At 61.4% G+C, this 17,455-nt stretch overlaps 3 protein-coding genes across 4 annotated transcripts; 2 read left to right on the top strand and 1 right to left on the bottom strand.

Annotated features, from left to right (window-relative positions):
- Nucleotides 1–1,810: 1,810 nt before the first annotated feature.
- On the top strand, nt 1,811–10,697 carry LOC126051008 (glutamate dehydrogenase 1, mitochondrial-like). Its single transcript, XM_049829627.1, is given in 12 exon segments — nt 1,811–1,850; nt 2,350–2,405; nt 2,904–2,967; nt 3,602–3,696; nt 3,903–4,082; nt 5,728–5,760; nt 5,762–5,869; nt 6,645–6,782; nt 7,482–7,562; nt 8,090–8,305; nt 8,675–8,737; nt 9,309–10,697. Coding segments are annotated over 12 exon segments (1,176 nt in total). The 5' UTR covers nt 1,811–1,825; the 3' UTR covers nt 9,426–10,697.
- A 112-nt stretch (nt 10,698–10,809) lies between these two features.
- Nucleotides 10,810–14,787, bottom strand: SNCB (synuclein beta). Its single transcript, XM_049829628.1, has 5 exons — nt 14,612–14,787; nt 13,182–13,220; nt 12,714–12,832; nt 11,798–11,887; nt 10,810–11,561 (listed from the first exon to the last, which is right to left on the bottom strand). The coding sequence occupies exons 1-5, from the start codon at nt 14,730–14,732 to the stop codon at nt 11,529–11,531; spliced, it is 402 nt and encodes a 133-aa protein (XP_049685585.1). The 5' UTR covers nt 14,733–14,787; the 3' UTR covers nt 10,810–11,528.
- Nucleotides 14,788–15,831: 1,044 nt separating this feature from the next.
- EIF4E1B (eukaryotic translation initiation factor 4E family member 1B) lies at nt 15,832–17,455 on the top strand. Of its 2 annotated transcripts, XM_049829462.1 has the most exons (7): nt 15,832–15,962; nt 16,136–16,230; nt 16,362–16,457; nt 16,590–16,653; nt 16,856–16,969; nt 17,081–17,220; nt 17,341–17,455. In XM_049829462.1, the coding sequence occupies exons 1-7, from the start codon at nt 15,945–15,947 to the stop codon at nt 17,453–17,455; spliced, it is 642 nt and encodes a 213-aa protein (XP_049685419.1). In that variant the 5' UTR covers nt 15,832–15,944. The 2 variants fall into 2 exon arrangements, with proteins under 2 accessions (XP_049685419.1, XP_049685418.1); XM_049829461.1 differs by having other exon boundaries at nt 16,856–17,220.

The following is a 17,455-nucleotide window of genomic DNA, read 5'->3' as shown; positions in this document are numbered from 1 at the left end:
ATGACAAGGACATTACCGGGAGATCCAAAAGCACCAAGCACCCTAAAAATAGTGCTGTCTTCCCAGCCACCTGAGTGTGGAGGTGCTGGGGGGGGACATCTGATCCCTGCCAGCACCCTCTGCCCCAGGTGCCCCAAAACACAGCCCGTGGCTGGGCTTGACCTGCCCCAGAGCTGCGGGGTTGAGGGCACCATGGCTGGGACACCGCAGCCCGGCGGCCGAGCACATCGCCCTGGATGCTCCTGGGTGCAGGCAGGGCCCCGGGTGAAGGCAGGGACATGGATGCAGGCAGGGACACGGCCCCGGGGTCAGCTGGGGGGCACAGGCAGGGATGGGGGCACAGGGAGGCAGAGCTCCCACTGCTGGGATGGAGGTGAGGGGCTGTGCAGGCCCTGGGAGCTGGGCGAGCACCCCACGGCCCCCCTGCCCCACGGCCCAGGCTCCCCCACGGCCCCCCTGCCCCACGGCCCAGGCTCCCCCATGCACCCACCCTGCACACCCCCCTGCGCCCCTCTAGCCCCGCCCCTGACTGGCCCCGCCCCTCTGGGCCTTCTTCTCCCTGTGCAGACCCCGCCCCCATCTTCCCATCTCCCATTGGCCGGAGAATCAGACAATCAGCTGCACCTACCCCACCCATTCCTTTCTCCACAGCGCCCCTACACGGCCATCCTTGCGGGAATCAGCCAATTAGAGAGCCGTTTGCTGAAGGGCGCGCCCTCAGCCACCCAGGGTGGCCCTTATTGGCCGCTAGCGGGGTGGCTGGGCTGGGGCAGCCATGTTGGGGGCGGCAAGGAGGCGGCTGAGCTGGGGGGCCACCATGGCGGTGCTGGGGTGGCACAGCCGGCCTGGCCAGGGGCAGCCCTGACGCTCCCGGGCTGCTGGCCATGGTGGAGGCCTTCTACGGGCAAGCGGCTGCCATGGTGGAGGCAGAGGCGGCAGCGGGGGCCCGGTGGGGAGAGCTGCCCTGGGTGCGCGGGCTCCTGGAGACCATCCGGCGCTGCAGCCATGTCCTGGAGCTGTCCTTCCCCCTGCGCAGGGACAGCGGCACCTGGGAGGTGGTGCGGGGCTGGCAGGCCCAGCACAGCCAGCACCGCCTACCCTGCAAAGGGGGTGAGGCAGGGAGCCGCGGCCCCACTACGCGCTTCTCCATCCTTACCCAGGTCTACGTATGGGGCTCGGCTGGGCTCACCCCCGCCTGGCTTGGGGAGCGGGGAGACCGAGTGAGAGGCATCTGCGTTAGCGCAGTGGTGGTCAGGATGCGTACGGAGGTGCCCAGGAAGACGCTTTCCTTGGATGCATCCTGCAGAAGGACAGAATGCACCTGGGAGAGGCAGCTTTGCCAACCTCAGCTGCAGTCCAGCTGCTCCAGCTCGCACCGGAGCACAAGAGCAGTGTGGCTGGTGGCCACTTCTGCATGCGTTTGACGCCTCATCCTAAACCTCAAAGCGGTGACAGTTGTTCTGAGCCTGAGGGGGGGGTCCGAGCCTCCTGTCTCCTCGCCCTTAGCCTGAGGGTTTTGCCGTGCTGCGGCTGGGCTGTTTGAAGTGCTGGCCACAGCAAAGGCCTGTGTCTGTGGGATGGGGGCTAGTAGGAAACTGCTTTCCATTCTGTGGTGAGCTGGAGGAACAGGTCTAGATGAACAATTGCTGATCACTTATTGTGACGAGATGCTGCCGTTTCAGAAGAATCAAAGCCTCTCCTATAATGCCTCTGTGCCATTTGTGGTAAAAAAGGCAGGGACTCTTCATTTCTTCTCTCTCCTTTCCCAGGGGTTCGTTTCAGCAGCTCAGTTGGTGTCGATGAAGTAAAAGCCCTGGCTGCATTAATGACATACAAATGCGCCGTACTGGGTAAGTACAAGGGGAACATAAAGCACATGGCGATTTGGGCATTGGATGGGGCCATGATATGGTGAGTCAGAAAAGCTCATTAGATGCTTTGAAAATCAGAAGTGCTCCAGAAGTGCAGGATGTTCCTCTGGGCACGGATGTGCGAGGGCAAGGCTTGCTGTGGCTGCAGAATATGCCACTGGCAGTCCAGGATGTTCATGTTAATAAGGGAGCATCAAGCACTGTGCTTCTCAGATACAGTCTCTGTGCTTGGGTTGTCATGGATTCAGCTCTGGCTGGTGGTGTTTGTGGCAGGCTCAGGGGCCATATCCTGTCCTGCCTTCAGCTCTGCTCCGCAGAGGCCGCGTGGCATTAGGGGGGAGCCATGTGTGGTGTGGGAAAGCGCTGGCCCCTTGCCTGGATTCACCAACAAGTTCATGATTTCCATGGTCACCTCCTCCCCCCAGGGAGACGGTGAGCTGGCAGAGAACATCTGTCTGCCTTACCTGGTCTTTTCCAGATGTTCCTTTTGGTGGTGCCATGACAGGTGTGAGGATCGATCCAAGGAAATACTCGGTGAGTTCACTCTTTTCCTTCCCCCACCGACAGCCCATAACTCACGCTCCATTTGCACAGCCCTCCCTCTCCATGCGTATCACAGCGATGCACTCTGACAAGCGGGGTGAGACATTTGTAGTGAGTAACACTCACCCAGCTACTGTGAAAAGCAGCTTGGGGCAGGGAGAGAGGTAGTGAACTCTGGTTTATGGGTCAGTGCATCTGCCCAGAGACACGCTGAAGGAGTCTGGAGTAAGGACATTCCTGCCGCTGCCTGCTGTGCTGGGGAAAGGTGCAAATCAGCAAGAGGTTGGAAGGGCAGTGAGCAAAGGGATCAGGAGTTTACACATCTCCTTTTTTCGATCCAGGATCCCCAGCTGATGTGAATGAACTCCCTGGAAACATCAGGGTGTGCCCTGTACGGGCAGGGCAGGGCAGCTGCCGGATGCTGTACCACGGCTCTGTGATTTTTCTTGGGGCCTGCAGTAATAACTGTGTTTTGTTGTTCTTGCACAGGAACATGAGCTGGAGAAAATAACAAGGCATTTTACTGTAGAAATGGCCAAGAAGGGATTTATAGGTGAGCGTGGTTTTGTCCCGGTTCTGTGAGCAGTGCAGCTTGCAGGCAGTGGAGCGGGCAGCGGCTGCCTGGCTAGGCAGGCACATAGGCTGCCTCTCACTCACTGCCTGTCAGCAGCGCTTGCTGCCCTGGTGCTCTGCTGTCTGTTCACCACTTTGCTCTGCCTGTGCTGTGAATTTGGAGCAGGGGGAGCCTCATGCAGTGCCAAGCACTGGCGGGGTTGGCCCAGGCTGCCTCCCAGCTGCTGCTGGGCAGGGTTCTCACCTGAGCATCATCCTCCATTCCCACTGGCCTGCACAGTCGCAGGGAGGAGTGAAAGTTTCTCCTGTCTCAGTGTGTGATAGAGAGCTCAGTGGGTGCTGGTCACAAGGCAAAGATCTTTACACTCCCTCTTTACTTGAAATTATTGGGAAGGGACAAGGCAAAGAGCCTGCAATAGCGAAAGCCACTCGTGCCTGAGGGAAGCTGGAGAGACCCTGGGGTGTGGGCAACACCATGCTTTGGTCAGGGGACCCTTGGTGTGCCCAAGGACATGACCAGCCTGTGGAAATCAGCTGGCTGTACACATGCCATTGGCTGGAGCAGAGCAATCAAATTGCAAAGACAGGATTAGACAGATATTTCTATTTCGCAGGGCCTGAGATTGATGTGCTGGCCCCCGATGTCAGTACCGGGGAACGGGAGATGTCCTGGATAGCTGACACTTACACCCACACACTGGGGTACCGGGTAAGCTCTGACAGTGCTGGTTTTGAGCCCGGGATGCCATGGGCACTATGAGGGTTTGTGCCCAGAGGCATGTGCCACTGCGTTACTTTAGGTTTAGCTGAGGCTTGGGGGAGGGGGAGGGAAGCTGAGGCTTGGGGAAGGTCCTCTCTAGAGGACTTGCACCAGGTGAGACCTTAACCTTCTCTCTCCCCATCCTGGCCTTGCAGGACATCAATGCCCAGGCATGTGTGACAGGAAAGCCCATGAGCCAGGGAGGCATCCATGGGCGACACTCCGCCACCAGGAGAGGTGTCCTGCATGGCATTGAGAACTACATCACCAACACAGACTACATGGACTGCATCGGCCTGAGCCCCAGCTTCCCTGGCAAGACGTTTGTGCTGCAGGTGAGTGCTCAGCCCAGCTAGAGCTTTGACGAGGACACTTCTTAGGACCTTTCTGCCCCTCCTTTCCAGGAGAGCTTTCAGTCTTGGCTCCTGCAGTGTTGCTTGGACATGATTTCCCAAATCTCTCCTCACCCTGTGGCAGCTGGCACTTGTTCGAGCAGTGTTTCAGACCTGCTGTGTGTGGATCAGTTTCTAAGAGCGTGTCTCTTAGAAACTCAGACCAGCAGTCAAGGGGTGCTATGCTGCTCACACTGCACAGGCATTGCCAAGGTTTCTCTGTAGCCATCCCGCCTGAAAACGCTCACAAAATGGAAGCTGCGACTGACCCTCTCCTGTGCAGCAGCCAGAGCGGAGAGGTGGCAGGGAACAGGGCACTCTGCCAGACTGGATGGAAAGAGCCGACCCCAGTGAAAACTTCATGTTTCTGTTACCTCCAAACCAGCCTCAGCAAGCTGTGATGTCACCTACAGTGAATGTCCTGCTCGTGGGTGTAGTCCCTATCGCTTCTGGGTGCTCTGTGGGTCTGGCCCATGCTGGCATTGCCTTGCCTAGCACCCTGGGAGCTCGGTGGGACTCTGAGGGTGCCAGCTCTGCCTTTACCCCTCTCCTCCCAGGAAGGATCTTCCCTTCCCTGCAGCCCAGGGCCCGCTCATAACTGCGGTGAGGTGCTTCCCCCTGCTGTAGCTCCAGGAGCTCCTGCTCTCTGCCAGGCACTGCTGCCCCGATCCACTGCCTGCTCTGCCCGCAGCTGCCTGTTTGCTGCTGAGGCCACTGCTTTCTGCAAGGGAGAAATAAACTGGAAACTGCGCAGATGAAGTCTTGCCTGTGGCTGGCACTCTCTGATTTCCTCTGAGCGCTCGCTCCCCAACGCAGCTCCCTGCCGCAGGGAAGAGGCTTTGAACAGAGGCTGCACCCGGAGCTGCTGCCCACAGCGCCCTCGGGAATGGCCCTGCCTTTGATCATCCGTTTCCGCACATCCTTCTGCTTCGCTGATGTGGCAGAGAATGAGAAGGCTGAAGTCCTTGGCTACTGCGTGTATAATTTTGCTGTGTTTGGGAGCTCTTTTTGCAGTCTCAGGAACCAGTGTTGTTTTAGGAGCTGTACCAAGCTAGCAAGTGCTTTGGGGCAGACAGTGCAAAATCATCTGTTCCCATAAGAAGAGCTGAGCTACCCCCCATGGCCCTGCCCTGTGCCATGGCAGCTGATCACACCCACTCAGCATGAGGTGCAGGAAGATTGCTTGGATTGTGCCTAGGTTCTGCATGGTGTCCACCAAGAGACTGTGTTTCTCACTGGATCTGTATTCTATCAAGATTGGCCCTTAGAAACTGAATGGCACGCTGTGCTTGGAACATCACGTCCAGGAGCTCTGGAGGTGATAAAGATAGGCTGATTGGGAAGCCCTTATCCCACGGGCTCTGCTTTTCACAACCCTCTAACTAGCCAAAGAGATCTCTGTCCTGCCAGGTCCTAGGCTCCATCCAGCCAAAACATTCACCAAGACCTGCTAGATCAGGGGTTCCTATTTGTGCTTCTCAACTTAAGCTCCTCAGAGGGGACTGTTACCAGAACAGCAGGACAGTTTTCAGTGTTTGTCCCCACAACTTCCCTCTCCCCAGACTGTCTCTGCTCTGTGTTGCTGTAGGACTTTGGCAAAGTGGGGCTGCACACCATGAAGTAAGTACCTGCATGATTATGGAGCCCGCTGCATCTGTGTTGGGGAGACAGATGGAGCCATTTACAATCCCAGAGGGATTGACCCCAAGGAGCTAGAAGACTATCAGCAGGTGAGTTGAGCCCAGTTGTTGTGGTTTCACCCTAGTCAGCAACTAAGCACCACACAGCCACTCACTCGCTCCCCTGCCACCCAGTGGGATGGGGGAGAAAATTTGGGGGAAAAAAAAAAGGTAAAACTCGTGGGTTGAGATAAGAACAGTTTAATAGAATGGAAAGGAAGAAATTAGTAATGATAATAGTAACAATAATAAAAGACAAAAATAATGAAAGGATTGGAATATACAAAACAAGTGATGCACAATGCAATTGCTCAGCACTCGCTGACTGATGCCCAGATAGTTCCCAAGCAGCGATCCCCACCCCAGGCCAACTCCCCCAGTTTATATACTTGGCATGACATCACATGATATGGACTATCCCTTTGGCCAGTTTGGGTCAGCTGTCATGGCTGTGTGCCCTCCCAACTCCTCGTGCCCCTCCAGCCTTCTTGCTGGCTGGGCATGAGAAGCTGAAAGAAAAATCCTTGACTTGGTCTAAACACCACTTAGCAACAGCTGAAAACATCGGTGTGTTATCTACATTCTTCTCACACTGAATCCAAAACATAACACTATACCAGCTACTAGGAGGAAAATTAACTCTATCCCAGCTGAAACCAGGACACCAGTCAACCCAGCCCCTGTTCTTAGGGAGTGGTGGTCAGTGCCTGTCTCTGAAATGCCCACAGAGAAGGGGGCTGCCCCTCATGTCCTACAGAGCCCACCTCTGAGGGCAGTGCTCAACACTGCCAGGCTGGGCCCAGCCAGACTCTCCTACTCATTCCAGGGCCACGGCACCATAGTTGGCTTCCCAAAAGCAGAGCCCTATGATGGCAGCGTCCTGGAGGTGCCCTGCGACATCCTCATCCCTGCTGCTATTGAGAAGCAGCTCACAAGGGAGAATGCACCCTGGGTGCAAGCAAAGGTACAGACCACTCATGCCACACACTCCCAACAGGCCCCGCATTGGTGTGCTAGTGACAGCAGCCCAGCTGAACCTTCATTTTTGGCACTCAGCACCCCAGCGAGGTGTCACATCGCTACACTGACAACTTGCCCACTGTGCCAGAGGGGACAGAGTGTGAGGCAGAGGTAGCAGGTCACATAATTTAGGGGAGGAAGAGAGCCCAAGCCCTTCCCTTTGCTGGCAGGGAGTTAGGATCATTGGAGTGACCTTGGCTGGCTCTTCTGGCATCCTCAGTCTTCATTGTTGTATCAGATGCTCCCCCCAGGGCAGAGGAGATGATACCCTCGGAAGGTACTGGGTGTCACCGTGTTGACACTGGAAATCATAGGCACCAGGTAACAGTGATCAAAGCAGGGGACTGCTACAAATACCAGCTTCTTCCCTTCACTGTGAGCTCTAGGGACCAAAGGGATGGGGCGTGCTGGAACCTGGGACTCTGTCAGAGCAAAGGTCTTTTGCAGCCTGAGCCTCTACTCATTCTGTGCAAAACATGAGGTCTGAGCTTTTGCTCATTCTGAACAGCTCTGGTGGGGAGCAGACCCCTGCTGCCAGAAGTGGCTGGGGGGGCAGATCCCAGCAGCAGAGAAAGCAGCCTGTCACTGGTTTCTTCTTTCATTTCTTCCACCTATCTCACATTTGTTCTGCTTGTGCTCTCAGATCATTGCAGAAGCTGCCAATGGCCCCAGTACACCAGCAGCACACGAGATATTCCTGCAAAGAAACATCCTGGTCATCCCGGTATGGCCATCCCCACGCACACAGGGAGATGGTGGGCTCGTGGCTGTTGGGGCCACACAGTGTTGTCAGCTGCACCTATGTGGATCCAGCTGGACTCTGCCGAGCTCTGGGATCAGGCAGCGCTGATGGTGCTGTCTCAGTCAGCCTCTTCCCTGCCTTGCCCCAGATCCTGAGGACATCTCAGATGCTTGGTTTCTCTTCTGAACCCTCCTGGTTCTTAGCTGCAGCAGCGATAGTCATGGGGCACCTGGCCAGCACCAGGATGTCCTGCAGCTGCTGATGGGCCAACAGCAAACTGTGCCACGTCACACAGGCTGTCAGACCAGCTGGTGTCTCTGCTCAGAGGCAGTGCAGAGCAACCGTGGTTCTAGGATTTGGCCATCCCAGTAACCTCAGGACTGTCTCTGAGGGCAGAGCCCAAGGGCTTAGGGAGGGACCCAAGGCAGAGGAGGAGAGATCTACAGATTGGTCACATGTCTTGGGGTCACCCTAAGCAGCACATCTGAAGCATGTACTGCTCTTGGCAGGACGTGTATGTGAATGCAGGTGGTGTGACTGTGTCCTTCTTTGAGTGGCTGAAGAACCTGAACCACGTTAGCTACGGCCGCCTCAGCTTCAAGTACGAGTGGGAATCCAGCTACCACCTCCTGCAGTCAGTTCAGCACAGCCTGGAGCAGTGGTTTGGCAAAGCCAGAGGGGAGATACCCATCATCCCGTCCCCAGAGTTCCAGGCCCGTGTGACTGTAAGTGCCTACAACCATGGAGGGTTGTCCTGGCTCACTTGTTTCACATTCCCAGACACTCCTGTCTGCCATCCCATTGCTGAAAGCTGAGCTTGTGGCACCTACAGAGCCCCCTGTGCTATCATTCCACTGATGGAGGGCATGGGGTGGAGATGCCGTCTGTGGTAGTACAGCCCTGCCATCTGAGGGTGCTGCAAGGAGTCCCTTAGGAGCCAAGCCATGTGCTGGAACCGGCTGTAGAGGTGGCAAGCCAAGATTGCACTACCTGTGGTGGTCCTGCACTGAGCAGAGGGGCTGTGTTTGATAAATGAGTTTGGGGGGCCAACCTCTAGCCTCTCCCACAAAGGATTCACTTCTTGTCCCCCTCAGGGTGCCTCAGAGAAGGACATCGTGTATTCAGGTCTGGCCTACACCATGGAGCAGTCAGCCAAGGTACCTCCGAGGGCTCTTTGCCTCACCCATCCCTGCTCTTGGGCCCTTTGCCTCACTGCAGAGACTCTGGGCTGTATTTGGGTGGTGCCCACCCACAGCACCCCATCACCAGTCCTGGCAGGTCAGCATGAGGCCTGGTGATGGTGATTCATCTTCCCAGTGGTGGCTGTATCCACGGTTTGGGTAAAGCCTCGTGCTCAGCAGCATCCCTTGTTGCTGCTGCGTCCCTGTCCCTCTCTTCCTGCAAACCCATGTGCCCCATTTCCAGGGTTGCTTAGATGAGCTGAGGGGTGCAGTGCTGGGTGGGGGGGGTGGTCTCGTGCCACCTCTCGGGGAGGTGGGTGCATGCCGTGCTCAGCAGTGTGAGCTGTGTTTGTGGAGCCCACCCGTGGGCACAGGGTCTATCCCCAGGGGAGAGCTGTGGGGCAGCAGTGGGAGACTCTCTCCAGACCTGCTCATAGGTGGCTCAGGTCTTACAGAACAGACCCCTCGCTGCGTCCTCTGCCCCCCCCTTGCCCCCAGACCCTCCCAGCACATACCGACCAGCCTGACATCTCTCCTCTCTCTCTAGCAAATTATAACCATGGCTGCAAGGTACAACCTGGGCCTGGACCAGAGAACTGCTGCGTACCTGTGCGCTCTGGAAAAAGTGTTCACCGTGTACAACGAGGCCGGCTTCACCTACTGACACAGCAGCTGGTAGGGCTGCCCCTGGCATCCCTGCCAGCCGTACAGTGAGGGTCACAGTCCTGCTGCGCAGGGAGTGCCCCAGACACCCTAGTCTCTATAAATGGTTGGTTTGAGCAGATTGTCCCCCTGCTGCCTGGCTCTCAGCATTCCTGGGCAGGGGGCTGTCTTCCCCCACACTCCACCTCTGCCCCAGCCCCTTTACAGCCTCCTGGGCACTGGAAGAAGCTGTGCTAATGCTGGTTTTGGTCTGCTTGCCCATGGCTGGCAGAATCAGACAAGGGAAGGAAAAAGTACAATTACCTCTAGGGGAGGGGTCAGCCCACAGCAAAGCCAGCCCCAGGCACAGACGTCTTGGTCCACTGAGTAACACACAGTGGGTGCTACAAGCACTGCTGCAACTGGCGCAGACACAGGGAGCAGAGCCAGGGTGGGGATTTGCAGGCATCAGCAAACCTGTTGTGTGTTCGTGCTGACTGCTGCAGCTTCACTCTTTGCCGGCAAAGCTGGCAAGCCAGCACGGGTAGGGGATTTAATCTGATATTCATGGTGGGGAGACTCAGCCCTGCCTCTCACCCTGGCCTGTGCTGCAGTCAAGGGGCTGGAGGCTGGCTGGGGACTCAGGCTGGGTTGGTGGCCCTGCCCTGGGGGAGCTGAAGGCCCAAGGACTGCGCTCTGTGGTGGGCACAGGACCCCCTGCTGTGGTGCACATCCCTTAGTGGCGTGTGGCAGTCACCTGCCCTTGAGGTGGTCACACTGCAGCTGAGCAAGCTGCAGGTGCCAGCCATGTCCCTGGCCCCCTGAGGGGAGCAGGGTCACATAGGAAGGTGGGGAGAGCAGAGGAGAGGCTCCCCTTTTGCTCTGCACTTCTAGCACAAGATCAGGGTGCATCTCTAGGAGGTACCTTATGAACAGCACCACGTCCTGCCGCAGGGAGGACTGGGGGAAGCCTGCACCCAGCCCCTGAACCCTCTCTGCTAGCACAGCCAGTGTCTCCTGGGAGGGAACCAGTGCACGAGCCCAGGATTGTGTCTAGCCTTGTCCTGGCTCAGGGTCCTCAGCCCCAAATGGCCTCCTGCATTCACCTGCAGATGCAAAGCACTGCAGCCAGCACACAGGCAGGTGGCACGGGGACACTGCCTGCGCCCCAGGCCTCAGCCAGAGCGTAGCTGGAGGCCCAGGGCAGAGTCACCTGCTGCTGACGCAGCAGCGAGCAGACAGCAAGGCATCTTGTCCTCACGAGGACCCAGTCCTGCCCACTCTCCCAGCCAGAAGGGGTCAGCTTGTCTGCCCCAGCCCCTCATTCCTCTTCCCAAAACTACCCCTGCTGCCAAAGCGCAGGGCCACCCTTCTCCCCAGGGAACCCACAACCAGGACCAGGGGGCTACAGACAAGAGTTGGCTTTATTCACGGACACGGGGGCAGCTGTGTCACTGGCAGCTGCCCTCGTATTGCACATCCAGCGACGGGGGCGGGGGGATATCCATGCCACGTCACAACACAGTGTCGGCACTACGGGACCTTGGGGGGGCGCGGGCACCGTCACCACCCAGCAGGCTGGGGAGCGGGCTTGGGCGCCAAAGGGTTCACAAAGGCAAAAGACCCGTCCACCCATAGATAGAGAGATATATATATAAAAAAAAAATAGTTCCACGATGACCAGAGCAGAACCACAGGGACACGCGTGCAAGCAAAATGTACAGCAGCCCGCGAGCAGGTAAACATGCTTTGTACAGACACAGACACGCCGGGACGCAGCCAGGGTTTATGGCGCTGGGAGGGATACAGAGCGATAAACCCGGGCTTCATGGACACACACACGCACGCACGCACACCAGCCCCTGCGGGCAGCGCCCACGGCTCGGGCACGCGCCGGGGCTCGGGGGCTTGGACAGGGCGGGTTTTTCTCACTGCTAGACATGGTACGGAGACATGGACACGGTCCCTTGGAACGGAACTGGAGGAAGAACTCGTGAGCGAACGGGGCAGGGGCACCCCTGCTCCTCCCCGGCACGTGGGCACCAGCCGGGGCTGGCTGGGGAGGAGCAGGGGGCTACTGGCGGTTCGTTGTGCTGCTGGTGGAAGAGGCAAGGACGGGGGTCCATTATGCCTCTGGCTCGTATTCCTGGTATTCCTCCTGTGGGGTGGGGAAAGAAAGAGACAGTGAGAGAGCCCAGGTGGGGCACGGAGCCCCTGTCCCCGTCAGCCCCACACCAGGCTGCCCATGAGGCCGCAGGGCTGCGTGGACGGGGCACCTGGGAGGAGGCAGGCTCCGGACTTTGCTCTGGACAGCGATGGCCACCAGCGCGCTGGGCACTGGCAGCCTGTGCCCTCCATGGTGCCCTGCACCCCCCTACCACCCCGTCCCCTCACCTGCGGGGGCTCCTCGTAGTTCTCCCCCTCTGGCTCCAGCAGCGGTTCGACCAGTGGCTCCTCAACAGCCTCCTGAGCCACCTCCTCTGGCTGGGGGTAAACCGGGGGGTCAGTCCCACACACACAGCCCCCCATGTAGCACCCACCCTCCGTGCACCTACCAGACTGGGGGGACCCAGTAGAGACCAGCAACGCACCCAGGATACTGGGGTCTCCACGTGGGGGGCACCAGTGGGGCCCAGTGGGCACCCCAGGCACACACCAGCCAGCCTAGCCAGGAGGTGACAGGCGGGGGGGGGTCCATGGGAGCAGGGCCTGGGTACACATGTCCCTGCACCGCTCCCAGCCCCAGACAGGCAATGGGTGCTGGTACTGTGTGGGCCCCGGCAGGCTCCAGGTGCTGATGGGCCTGCGGGAGCATCCTGCATCCCTGGCAGGGGAGGGTGGTGCTGAGTAACCCCTCCCCAGGGCTGGCAGAGTGGCTGGCTAGAGGGAAAGGGGGGCAGCCGATCCCCCCGTGCAGCGGCGGTGGTGGCCTCATTTCTTCAGCTGATGCTATTTTGGGCTAAGCTGGAAGCCAACGGCTCATGGGGGCGGTGAGATGCGAACCCGCCGCCCCTCCCCACCCCTCCGCTCCCGCAGCTGTCAGGTCACCTCGCAGCCGCTGGAGCGATGCACCGCCGGCTCCACGCCGCCGGCCGCCATGCAGGATCCCGCGCACGCACACGTCCGCAGCGGCCGCGCACGCAGCCGGCACGCTCGGGGCAGCGACGCCTGCCTGCCCAGGGCACAGGCAGAGCAGATGGGGACCCTCAGGGTCCCTCCCGTGGGGCTGGGGAGCAACCGAGGGGCTCTCTGCCAAGCCTGGGGACGTGCCAGCCTCTCCGTGGGCATGGCAGTGGCAGGGGGGTCTCACCTTCAGGTCCGCAGGGAACTCTTCCTTCTTCACCAGCCCGGTGGCCGCCGCAATGTTGCCAGCACCTGAGAACGCCGCTTCGCCCAGCTGGGACGCCTGCTCCTTTGCTTTCTCAGCCACTGCAAGAGCCGGGGGTGCCCATCAGTGCCCCCCCGTGCCAGGGAGGGGTGCCCAGCTGTGGCTCCGTGCCCCGCACTGCTCGGGGGGGGGCTGGTGGGGAGTCGCTGGGCAGGATCAGGCCCCCCCCCCCTGCCCAGGCACTGGGGAGGGGAGGGGGCTGGGATGCTGCTCTGCAGCTGGGCAGGGAGTGTGAGCAGCCGCCGCAAATCCTTCTTCGTTGCGGGCCCTGTTATGTAAGAGGCTTTAGCCGGGTGACATCAGCCCCTCAATTAGCCTCTGATCTCGTTAGTGCAGCCGCGCTCTCTGGGCCAGAGGGGTACCGCGGTGGGGAGCCAGAGGAGACCGTACCTGAGGTGACACCTTGCACCACGCCTTGGGTTTTACTCCCTGGGGGTAGAAAGAGACAGAGAAGGTGTTAGAGGGGCCAGTGGCCGGGCTCTGCTACGTGCTGCGCCCGGGACCCTGGCAGGGCTCCGCAAGCCAGGGCAGCATCCTGCCTGCACCCCAGCCTCGCCACGCTGAGGCAGCCGGGGGACTGAGCACACACCTGGCTCCTCCGGCCCCCGCAGGAGCCCAGGCTGGGGCAGCACAGGGACACCGCCACATGCCAGGCAGGGCAGAGACCCCGGGGCCCAGCGCCATGCCAGGGCACAGCCAGGCAGGGTGAACGCCAGCTGTGCCGCTGAGCAAAGCCCCCTGCGGGAGCTGGGATGCGTATCCAGAGCTGGTGCCAACACGGCACTGGAAGCCCCACAGCTGGAACAGCCCGGGGCTGGGTGCTGCTGCTGGCCGTGCGGACCCTGCCGGGCTCCCTTCAGGCAGAGCAACACCGCCTGCAGATGCCAGGACACCCCACGGGATGGGAGCGGCGTGTCTGCGACAGGGGGAAAGGCGGGAGCCGGGCAGCTCCTGCAGGATGGGGCCTCGGGGTGCTCCTTGAGCTGCTGGACCCCCATCCAGAGCACGCACCCCTGGGCAGGGTGGGGGTCCAGGACAGGCACCAACGCCCGAGGGAACAGCTCTGGGGCCTCAGCCCTCCCGCAGAGCTGATGCCCTCCAGAGCAGGATGGAACCCCAGCCCTGCACCCTCCCTCCCGCTGCGGGCAGGGGCAGCCTCGGCTCCCTCCCCGAGCAGGCCACCACCACAGCCGGGCACAGAGCCTGCCCGGGAGCCGCCTCCTCCCTGCCAGCGATGTCTTCTAGGACTTGGCCCCGAATGGACCCTGGCCCCGAGGGGCAGCGCAGAGGGACATCCCCCCCCCCCCTCTCCAGCCCCAGGCTGGTGCAGGGGAGATGCCGGGAGAGCCGTGATGTAGGATGCGCTCCAGGGCACGGCCTCGCCGAGGGGGACAAACGTGTCCCCAGCCCCTCTGCTCCGAGCCGGGCACATGCCAGCGCGGGGGTCACCGCCTCCATCAGCGTCCCTCTGCGCTCCCGCCTGCCCCAGAGCATCCTCGGCGAGGAGCCGCGGTGCCCGATCCTCCTGCCTGCACATGTCCTGTGGGCAGGGGCTGGGCAGGGCACAGCGGGCACCGGCCCTCTGCCCCGGGGCACCCCGCCGGCAGGGTGGTCGTGGCGGGGAAGGGGCAGGGACAGACGGGGGGGAGCGGGAAGAGGGGGAGGAAGGCCGGCAGGGGGGATGGGCTGGAGGACGCAAGGGCAAACGCAGGAGCGGGCAAGGGCAGGCAGAGGGGCCCGGCAGGGGCATGCAGGGGACGGGCGGGGATTAGCCGGGGGGGGGGGGGGGGGGGGGGCAGGCAGTCCGAGCCGGCCCTTACCGACATAGAGGACCCCCTCCTTGGTCTTCTCGGCGGCCTCGGCCACCCCCTGCTTGGTCTTCTCGGCGGCGGCGACCACCCCCTCCTTGGCCTTGGACAAGCCCTTCATGAACACCTCCATGGCGGCTCTGCGGGGAGAGGCCGCACGGCTTCACCCCGCCCCGGCCCCCCCCGGCCCGGCCCGGCCCCGCTCCCGCCCGCCCCGCGCATCCCCCGGCCCCGCCGCCCGCCCGTCCGCCCGCCCGCTCCCGGTCCCGCCGCCCGCCCGACCTGGCTCGCTTGGCGGCGGGGACGGGCGGGCCGGGCCGGGCCGGGCCGGGCTGCGGCGGGGCGGGCTCAGTGCGGCTGTGCCGGGGCCGCGCCGCGCTGCGCCGCGCTGCGCCGTGATGCGCGGGGGGGACCGCGCCGCGCCGGGCTGAGCCGTGCCCGGCCGGGCTGAGCCGTGCCCGGCCGCCCCCGCCCCGCACACCGCCCCGCACGGCGGCGGCACCCCGGCCCCTCTGCCGCCCCGGCCCGCCGGCTCCATCCCCGCACGGCTCGGCACCCCCGGGACGGTCCCGTCGCTTCGCACCTTCTCGCTGTCCCCACCCGTCCTGATCCCACCCCACGCTGTCCCCACGCTATCCCGTCCCGGTCCCCATCACGTCCTATCCCTGCCCCACCCTCTTCCTGTCCCATCTCCTCCCGATCCTGAGCCCGTCTCATCCTGATCCCGTCCCATCCCATGCCCTCCCCTCTACGGGCCGTCCCCATCCCATCCCGTTCCCATCACACCTCCTCCGCGTTCTACCCCATCCCATTCTGATCCCATCCCCTCCTCGTCATGTCCTCTTCCCACCTCATCCCACCCCATTCCCATCCCACCCTGGCCCCCCCTGTCCAATTCTGATCCCATCCCCTCCCCATCACATCCCACGCCGTCCCCATCCCATTCCATTTCCATCCCATGTTGTTCCCATCCCATCCTACCCTGATCCCATCCTCCCCATCACAACCCATCCCCAACCCCATCCCATCCTCCACATCCCCACCCCCCATCTGTGTACCATACCACACCACCTTGATCCCACCCCACACTGTCCCCACCTTATCCCATCCTACCCCCCTATCCTGACCCCATCCCACCCTGACTCCCTGCCCTCATACCCCAGCTCCCTGCCCTAGGGGGAGCTCCCCCCATCTCCCTGCTCCCCAAGAAGGGCAGACCTGGCACCCCCTCCCCAGAACACCCTCCTCCCACCCCACCAGCTGCAGCTGGGGTGGCTGCCTCATCCCACCCATCTGTGGGCACTTAAGAGCCAGGGCCGGCTAGGGCGAGTCTGGGCTAGCCAGTATGGCTACTGGGGAACAGGTGAGTCCTCTCCCTGTGGGCTGGGCCTGCCAGCAGAGCCAAGGACACCCTGCTGTCCCTTCAGGGCTCCCAGCTGTGGGATTTGTGTTACGGTGTGGGGGTGGCTGGGGGGGATCGCAGGCTCCCTGCTGGGGTGGCTGTGGGGCTCCTTGGGGCTGTCCCTCCTTCCCCAGCGCAGGCAAGAGGAGAGGCAGCGCCGGCGGCGAAGGGTTCAGCAGCAAGAGATGCTCCTGGCAGAAAGCCTGGGCAAGCACCCCCTGCAGAACAGGTATGGGAGACCTGGCAATGGGTAGCCTCTCCCAGCACTGAGAGTGGGGTGTTGGGTCTGAAGGAGGGCTCCAGCATGTCTGACACACCGGTTCCCCCCCCCCTCCCCCCCCATCTCCCTTCCCTCCCTAGGTGGGCACTGTGGTTCTTCAAGAATGACAAGAGCAAGATGTGGCAGGCAAACCTGCGCCTTGTCACCAAGTTCAGCACTGTGGAGGACTTCTGGGCGTGAGTGTCCCATGGGTGGGCAATGTGCCCCCTCCAGCAAGGTCCTGGAGGGGGTCTGGGCCAGAGGAGGGTGTTGGGAGTCCCTGAGGCACCTCTTCTCACCTGCCTGTGTCTTGTCTCTGCCCGGTGCAGGCTGTACAGCCACATCCAGCTCGCCAGCAAGCTCACATCTGGCTGCGACTACTCCCTCTTCAAGGTGTGACACCTCCTCTGCTGCAGTCCCTCCTCAGAGCCCCCTGCAGCACCCAGCATTATGGGGGCCCACTGGGTGCCGGTGGGACAGGCAGGCTGCCCGGGCCATAGGGTGGAAGGGGAAGCCTGGCTGGGTGCTCGCAGCTCCCCAAGCTGGCTCTGGCCAGGTGCTTGGTGCCCTTGACCATCCCCTTGCCCATCCCTAGGATGGCATCGAGCCCATGTGGGAGGACAGCCAGAACAAGCGTGGTGGGCGCTGGCTCATCACCCTGGCCAAGCAGCAGCGGCACACCGAGCTGGACCGTTTCTGGCTGGAGACGGTGAGTGTGGCCCCGCTCGGGCTGGTCTGCAGGGTCCTGGCAGTGCTGTTGCCCCCTGCCACAGCACCGAGCCCCAGCGGGCACTGTCCTGAGCTCCCCTTCTCCTGGCAGCTGCTGTGTCTCATTGGGGAGATGTTTGACGAGTACAGTGACGAGGTGTGCGGGGCCGTCATCAACATCCGCGCCAAGGGGGACAAGATTGCCATCTGGACCCGGGAAGCGGAGAACCAGGAAGGAGTCACCCACATCGGGTAATGCAGCTTTGTGGAGGGGGCTGCATGGGGCTAGGTTGGGGGGAATGGGGTCCTTGGGCAGGGAGCTGGTGGGAGAAGAGATGCTGCCCTGTTCACGCAGCCCCTTCCCTCCTCCAGGCGCATCTACAAGGAGCACCTGGGCTTGTCGCAGAAGGTGGCCATTGGGTACCAGGCCCATGCAGACACGGCCACCAAGAGCAGCTCCCTCGCCAAGACCAAGTTTGTAGTGTGA

The sequence above is a fragment of the Accipiter gentilis genome, chromosome 26 (assembly GCF_929443795.1).
Source record: "Accipiter gentilis chromosome 26, bAccGen1.1, whole genome shotgun sequence".
In the NCBI taxonomy this organism is placed as follows: domain Eukaryota; kingdom Metazoa; phylum Chordata; class Aves; order Accipitriformes; family Accipitridae; genus Astur; species Astur gentilis.
This window is presented reverse-complemented; position numbering and strand designations above follow the sequence as displayed.